The 8,639-nt window shown below is 41.2% G+C and overlaps 1 protein-coding gene across 1 annotated transcript; it reads left to right on the forward strand.

Annotated features, from left to right (window-relative positions):
* The first annotated feature begins 966 nt into the window (after positions 1 to 966).
* Positions 967 to 4,615, forward strand: LOC120041569 (metalloproteinase inhibitor 2-like). Its single transcript, XM_038986443.1, has 5 exons — positions 967 to 1,210; positions 2,399 to 2,469; positions 3,361 to 3,463; positions 4,028 to 4,152; positions 4,301 to 4,615. Exons 1-5 carry the CDS (start codon positions 1,081 to 1,083, stop codon positions 4,472 to 4,474), a joined length of 603 nt encoding a protein of 200 aa, XP_038842371.1. The 5' UTR covers positions 967 to 1,080; the 3' UTR covers positions 4,475 to 4,615.
* Positions 4,616 to 8,639: the final 4,024 nt, after the last annotated feature.

Raw genomic sequence — 8,639 nt, forward strand, 5'->3', positions numbered from 1 at the left:
TGTAACTGTGGATAAAAAAAAGAGATCATAAACATTGATACTGTAAATTACATGAGTTTTCAAATACAGAAATGTGAGTGGTTTGCTTGTATGACATCAAAGTGGTATTTATTATAAACCTTAATATCACATATTTTATAGCACATCGACTCCTCTCAATTTAACGCATTTCTCTCACCCAGACAACAACAAATGTGCAAAAGTAGCCCAATTAGCGGGAGGGAAGGTGTAATCTTCTTGTCTCTTGTAGTGCTCAAGTTTATAACGGCTGTCAGTCAAAACCCCTACCAGTGCTGTGAAGTGGAGAACCTGAGCTCTTATGTCATGTATGGCATGTTACTGTACAGGCAATTTAGGCGCTTATCAACAACAAAATCTGCCATTTTCATCTCATATATGGGATGACAGGGGCAAGTGAACTGAGCAGTTGGGCAAGTTGAGCCTGCTCTGAAATTTCCCCAGGTGTTAAATTTTTTTTTACTGAAAGCAACAAAACTTGAAGGAATTCCAGTAGGCTTAGCCAATGTTTTTATTGAACCTTTATTTAACTAGGTAAATTCTTATTTACAATGACGGCATACCCTTCCAAACCTTGACGCTGGGCCAATTGTGCGCCGCCCTATGGTACTCCCAATCACGGCCAGATTGTGATACAGCCTGGAATCAAACCAGGGTCTGTAGTGACGCCACTAGCACTGAGATGCATTGCCTTAGATCGCTGCACCACTCGGGAGCCCCCCCAAAACAAAAAAATGATATTTCAGTTTCATCCCCAATTTATGGCAGCCGGGCATGTTGAGCCTGTGGTTGAGCCATTAGTTAGAGGATTTTTTTAATGAATGGTTGCTGTTCTGGAGTAATAGAATGCTCAGCCTACCATAGGCTGGGTTCTGACTGGGGGAGGAGCTCACAGCCTGCAATAAATAGCGGATGTCTACGTTGAGGGGAAAGTATTTGTAAGAGTTATCCGTCGTTCTGGGAACAGTTTCGAAGGGAAATACGTTTTATTGTAATTTACGCCTCACACTTTCATTAGTCGGATCCTTTTGTGATATTTGTGTAACCATAATTCGTTTCCAAATGACGCGGTATGTAAGCAGTTGTTTCATTACTCTGTTCGTTCTGTTCCTTTGGCGGGTCGAAGACATCGCAGATGCTTGCAGATGCTCCCCTCCGCATCCTCAACAGGCTTTTTGCGATGCAGATATCGGTAAGGCGAGTTTGGCGACATTTCACTTTTCAGCTTTTCTTCACATGTTGAAGCTATCAATACGCAGCATGGAAAATTTTTATGTATTGTCTGTGGTCGTAGTATAAATAATTAGGACATGCTCATTAAGCCTGTTTACATCTTCTCACACTTATTTACAGAATTAAGTAGGCGACAGTAAGATGGGCTCTCAACCCTGTTCCTGGAGAGCTATGCTCCTGTAAATGTTAAATCAAACCCGTTTGTAACGAACCTGAGTCAGTTTATCAACCAGTTAATTATTAGAATCAGGTGCGCTAGATTAGGGTTGGAGCGAAACATATAGGACGGCAGCTCTCCAGGAACAGGGTTGAGAGCCCTGCTTTGCTTTAGGCATAAAGTGTGCCTACACATTGAGGTCTGTTTACAAAACATTAAGGACACCTGCTCTTTCCATGACATGGACTGGCTAGGAGTTAACTATGATCCCTTATTGCTGTCACTTGTTCAATCCACTCCAATCAGAGTAGTTGAAGGGGAGTAGACAGGTTAAAGAAGGCTGTTTAAGCCCTGAGACATGGCTTGTGCCATTCAGAGGGTGAATGGGCAAGACCAAAGATTGAAGTGCTGTTAAATGGGGCATGGTAGTAGGTGCCAGGCGCACCGGTTTAAGTGAACTGCAACGCTGCTGGGTTTTTCACAACAGTTTCCTGTGTATCAAGAATGGCCCACCACCCAAAGGACATCCAGCCAACTTGACACAACTGTGGGAAGCATTGGAGTCCACATGGGCCGGCATAATTATGGAATACTTTCGACGCCTTGTCGAGTCCATGTGCCAATGACTTGAGGTTCTGTTCTATGGCATAATCTTATAGCAGCAGCTACTGTACCAGACACTCTGCCGCATCTTCCTACCTGAACCAATCATCTACAGAGGGCATGCTTAAACCAGGTGTGTCAAATTAAAAGCAGAAGACCAGCGCTAGGAATGTAGGACCAGGAGGGAAATGGACTAGTCATCTGTTTTGGTGTAAACCTAGCCAGAATGTTACACTGAGTCTTAACTTATGCACAAACATTCTGAAAAGACTGTACAATTTTGGGTCTGTAAAGCATTCTACACTGTTCTCTGATCCATATCACCCTTAAACCATCAGTGTGACAGATATAATTTCAATAATGTTAAACCTTTTCTCCCTCTTCTAGTGATCAGGGCGAAGGTGGTTGGCAAGAAAGCTTTGTCTAACGAGATCAAGTATGACATCCAACAGATCAAGGTATGATCAGCCTTTTTATGAAGTGGTTGTTCCTTCCTGCACTGAAACATTGAAGCCCCCTGAACCCCAGTCTGACAGCTGGTCCCAGTTCTCTCCTTTCCCCTGGGCTCCATCCCTTCAGTGTTTGCAGATCTGGGTTGGCATAAACGGTGTAGTTGTGGAGCTCCCACCATATGAAAAGGAGCTTCTGTAGAAATGGCTCATTCCTCTTGCTGGAAAGCACATTATTCAGTTGACGGTCCTACCAGTCCTAGACTATGGTGACATCATCTATGGCTGCCATTTCATCAAAGCTTTTAAATGCAGTTCATCATAATGCACATTATTACTGGTGATGGGGGTTTGGTACTCATCACTGTATTCTCTACCAGGAAGTTGGCTGGCTCTTTGTCACGTTGGTGGATAAATTGCCAGATTTTTATTTATAAAGCCCTTTTACTAAAACTCTCACTGTACCTAACATTATTACCCACCTTTAGACATTATAGTTACAGCCTGTCTCAGATCAGGGATGTTTAACTCTGGATATTCCATTTGTCGCTACTGAGTTGGATGAATCTGCCTGAAATATTTTACTTTATTTGTGGAATAATCTTCAAAATGTTCTAAATGTGACGTTTATTTGCCTTTAGGGCGACTCAGAATTGATTTTGACTGTTCTGCTTACATTTTGTGTGTTTCTGAAATTCGGGGATCTAAAAAAAAAAAATTACACCCTGATAAAAAATGAAGGTTAGATGAAGCAATGTTTTTGATCTACAAACATCAGGATGGGGAATAGGGAGGGAATTAGGAACGACTGACAGTGCCTGAGAGCTGCAGTCGGTTAGGTTCAAAACTGTATATGTAGATGTTTGACAGATCCTTTGTTCTCTCCTTGTGATTGGCTAGATGTTCAAAGGTCCTGACCGGGTTATCCACGCCGTCTTCACTTCATCCTCTTCAGCCTCGTGTGGTGTGACCCTGGAAACCAACAAGGAGTATCTCTTCACGGGTGTGGTTCTCACTACGTCACCCAAGTTCATTGCTAGCGCCGGTTACACTGCTCAACCTGTGCTTGCAGCATCATGGCCTGTTCTAAACTATTGACTTCATCTTGTACAAGAAATCAAGTGCTTTAGAATAAATACTTTTTTTTAAACCTTTATTTAACTTGGTAAGTCAGTTAAACAAATTCTTGTTTGCAATGACGGCCAAACCCTGACGACGCTGGGCCAACTGTGCGCCGCCCTATGGGACTCCCAATCACGTCCGGATGTGATACAGCCTGGCTCTTCAAGTTACACTTTATAATACCTAATGTTATGAATTTAAATGTTTACAACTAATGCATCACTTATTTATTATGATAAATTCTAGTGTTCCAGGCTGCATCGGTATGTCTTCCTGCTTCAGGGTAAAGTTACCCCCAGGGACAGATCTAGGATCTGTTTCCACCTCACCCATTTCTAATCTTAACCATTTGTGGGGGAAAAAGAGGAATTGGATCCAAGATCAGCATCTGGGGTTAACTTCTACCCCACAGGTTGTTGACTCACTGTCTTCTCTCTGTCTCCAGGCAGGATGAGTACTGATGGCAGTATGCATTTAGTCATGTGTGACTTTATTCAATACTGGGAGGACTTGAATGGCACACAAAAGAAGAGCTTGACTCAACGCTACCAAAGCGGCTGCGATTGCACGGTGTGTGACAGGAATTATAGTCAAATTACTTTACACCACTTTTGTTAAATGTTTACCTTGTCACATTGGCTAAACACAAGAGCTAGAGTATTGGGATAATGATCAGTCAGTGATCTGGATCTTTCTCTCTCCCTGCTCTGATCTACAGATCATCCGCTGCTCTTCCCTCCCCTGTCCCGTCAGCGCCCCAGATGAGTGCCTTTGGACAGACTTGTTGTTGGCCGATGGCCAAAGCGGACCCCAGGCCAAGTACTCTGCCTGTCTCAAGGGGCGTGATGGGTCCTGTGCCTGGTACAGGGGGATGGCTCCATTCAAGAAGTAGTTCCTGGATATTGACGACCCCTAAACTCTACAGGCCTTCCACTCACTGCTCAGTGGCTAAATATGCCTGCAATTTAAAAGCTGGTCACTTCTTGTGCAATAAAAATAAACTACTCCTCAAATATAGTGCTCCAAGTATTCATTTCTTGTGCCATTCATCTGTTTTTAAACTGGAACCAAAGGTGTTATTGAAAATCAAAAGTGATCTCACTGTTTCTGACTAGAACATTTTTCCTGAAATACCATCCTAAAGCCTGGGGCATGTTCAGCTGGGCACAATATTGTAGAATGAATGTTATATACATAGTCTTCCTTGACAAAGAAATGCAGGTGTGGTTCCCTTCTGCACGTTGAATGCATTTTAATGAAATTGCTGAGAACACTCACACTTGCTGACCAAAAGATTGTCTGAGTTTTCAGAACATTAATCTTAAGTAGTCACTTTAAATTTGTACTTTAATATTGAACAATTTCTCAGACTCACTACCCACTTGGCAATGTTTTCATTTAACACATTTTGCATTAAAGTAAAATTAATTTTGGATTTATGAAGTTAAATCTTTTACCTAAATCCTTTATTTGATATCTAGACGTTGAACTGACATCTGGGCCGAGTGGGTAGACTATATGGATAACCGTTCAGAATATTTTTGAAAGCTATGTAATGTATTTAACTAGGTGAGCCAGTTAAGAACAAATTCTTAATTACAATGACTGCTGGGCCAATTGTGCGCCACCCAATCACGGCCGGTTGTGAATCAGCCTGGAATCGAACCAGGGTCTGTATAGTGATGCCTCTAGCACAGATGCAGTGCCTTCAGACCGCTGCCCCAATACATGCATATTCGTCTCCTTTTCAGCACCAATTGGTAATATGCAAATACTCAATTTGTATATGTAAGGTTTGGAAAGTTTTTAATAGTAAACTGGTTTAGACTATATTGGTGAAATAAAAATACTGTTCTGGATTGACTGACCATGTCTAAAAGTAATGGACTATCGTTTGTCTTATTTGAGCTGTTCTTGCAATAATATGGCCTTGGTCTTTAACCAAATAGATATATCTTCTGTATACCACCCCTACCTTGTCACAACACACCTGATTGGCTCAAACACATTAAGATGGAAAGAAATTCCACAAATTAACTTTAAAGGCACACCTGTTAATTGAAATACATTCCAGGTGACTACCTCATGAAGCTGGTTGAGAGAATGCCAAGAGTGTGCAAAGCTGTCATCAAGGCAAAGGGTGGCTACTTCGAAGGATCTCAAATATAAAATATATTTGTTTAATGCTTTTTTTGGTTACTACATGATTCCATATGTGCTATTTCATAGTTTTGATGTCTTCACTCTTATTCTACAATGTAGAAAATAGTAAAAATAAAAACCCTGGAATTAGTAGGTGTGTCAACTTTTGACTGGTACTGTACATCTGTCCAAATGAAAGATAGCCAGCTATATGTTAAGTCAAAATTGTCCAAACCGAAACGGTCACAACTGCAACAATTGACAACATATATATATATATATACTGAGTATACCAAACATTAGGAACAACGGCCTAAATTTGATTTGCACCCCCCTTTTTTCCCCCTCAGAACAGCCTCAATTCATGTGGGCTTGGACTCTCCAAGGTGTCAAAAGCGTTCCACAGGGATGCTGGCCCATGTTGACTCCAATGCTTCCCACAGTTGTGTCAAGTTGACTGGGTGTCTTTTGGGAGGTGGACCATTCTTGATGCACACGGGAAACTGTTGAGCATTAAAACCCAGGAGTGTTGCAGTTCTTGACACAAACCGGTGCGCCTGGCACCTACTACCATACCCAGTGTAGAGTATTGAGATGCATAGGCAGCAAGGGGGGTTCCAACCCTCCAAGAGCCCAAACATTGAAATGTATTCTGTTCATTCTTATGCACAATGCTATGTTCCTGTGCTAATCGAATTAGGAAACTGACGATGTCTTGCAAATTGGTTGTTATACAATTGCCATATTCAGCCAGTTGGCTTATTATTTTATTAGCACAGGAGTGGTAAAAGTGCCTCACTGGGTTGAATTCACTATAACTGCTTTATTCAATTGAATGGCTTATCTGCTTATCTTACTACGGACAAAAATATTCAATTTCTCTGCAACGTAGATGGTAAACCTGGTTGATTTGGTTCACAGTGCAGGTTAGTGTTTCTCGTCAATCTTGTACTGGAGTCCACATTGCAGATGGACACAGGTATAAAATCAGATTTTAAACTTCACTTTCACCATACTGCTAACCTTAAGACAAAAAAGCAAATTTTCCTTAATGAATTGTTATAATTTTGACTGTGCAGCTGGCCTCAGGGGAAATGGCCCAGGTCTGCCTCCAGGACAAGACTCATGACAAACATCAACCTGTTCAGTGTAATGTTTACAGTGGGTATTCACCACCCCTTGGATTTTTTTTCACATTTTGTTAGCGGGATTGAAATAGATTTAAAAAAAATTGGGATCCCCAAAAAATGCAGACAAATGAACAAAAAATAGTTGTACAATATTAACCGCCTTTTAGGCAAGCCTAAATTAGGTTAAGGAAAAGCATTTGGCTTAATAAATCACATAAATGGACTGAAATAGTGGTTTACATGATTTTTGAGTGACTACCCTTCCTCTGTTCCTCAAAGACCAGGGAGCTTTTTGAAAGGCTTATAAAGAAGGGCAGTGATTGGTAGATGGGAAACAAAGTTAACAATTATGCTGTGGATTATGTATAACACCACCCAGACATAAAAGATAGTCGTCTGCCTGAACTGAGCTGCAGGACAGGAAGGAAACTACTCAGGGGTGTCACCACGAGTCCATTTGGGGATTTTAAAATGGCTACGGACTTCAATGGCTGTGATGGGAGAAAACTGAGGATGGATCAACATCGTAGTGACTCTACAATAATGACCTAAATGACAGTGAAAATAAAATTATTCCAAAACATGCATCTTGTATGCAACAAGGCACTAAAGTAATACTGCAAAAACATCTTGAATTAATAGACTTTTTGGTTTAAATGCAATACATTAGTTTGGGACAAATCCAACAACATATCACTGAGTAACTGCCTCCTTATTTTCAAGCATGGGGTGGCTGCATCATGGTATGTGTATCCTTGACCTTGGCAAAGACTGGGGAGTTTTTCAGGATAAAAAGATACAGGATGTAGCTAAGCACAGGCAAAATCCTAAAGGAAAACCTGCTTCAGTCTGCTTACACCAGACACTGGAGAGGCACCTTTCAGAAATACAATAATCTACAAAGTTCCTGGCTGGTCACGTTAGTTTTGACTGAATGTCCTTGAAAATTGCTATCGAGCCATGATCCCCAACACTTTGACAGAGCTTGAAGATTTCTGAAAAGAATATTGGGCAAATATTGCACACCCAGGTGTGCAAAGCTCTAGAGACTTAGGGCTCTGTTCAATCAGATCCTCTTCAGCTAACATCCACATAGCAGTTGTTTTGGGCGGTGTCTGAGGTGGAACCGGTTAGAGCTGTCAAATCCACAAGCGGCTCCTGGAATTATAGCTGAAACAGATGTTGCCGTTGACATGCACAGAGTTGCATTAAGAGGTGAAAACACCCATGCAATCTTGTTTAAAAGTATGAACCACCCAAAAATAGCTCACTATAAAGAACACGTTGCCTATAAAAAAAATGATATTACTACCATTACTACTGCCATCACTACAACTACTACTAATCACAATAAATACTTCTAGACTAACAAGCACACCACATTTACTTCAGTAAATGTCCTTATCTAGTTTTTTTAATACATTTCATAGGTGACCTGATTAGACAGACTCTGTTCTCATTATGGCCCATATAAAACCGTTTTGCAACTGATTAATCACTGTCATACCCTACACAGAGATTGATAAGGTCTGAAAGGGACTTTCCCATCGGCCAAGCCTGCAGTCTTTCTTGGTTAACTGTTGATTTTGGTAACTTGCCTGAAAGTTGTTGTTTACACACAGAAATGCCAGAACCTGTCGGTCTTATTAATTAAACAACAGGAAAGAAGATGAAAAATATATTTTTCTCACAATGTGTAGCACTACCTAGCATGCTTGCTAGTTTGTTATCACCCACATGAGGGCGAAGGGTGTGGTTAGGCTGGTTAGTTACCGCTAAATAGTG

The sequence above is a fragment of the Salvelinus namaycush genome, chromosome 3 (assembly GCF_016432855.1).
Source record: "Salvelinus namaycush isolate Seneca chromosome 3, SaNama_1.0, whole genome shotgun sequence".
In the NCBI taxonomy this organism is placed as follows: domain Eukaryota; kingdom Metazoa; phylum Chordata; class Actinopteri; order Salmoniformes; family Salmonidae; genus Salvelinus; species Salvelinus namaycush.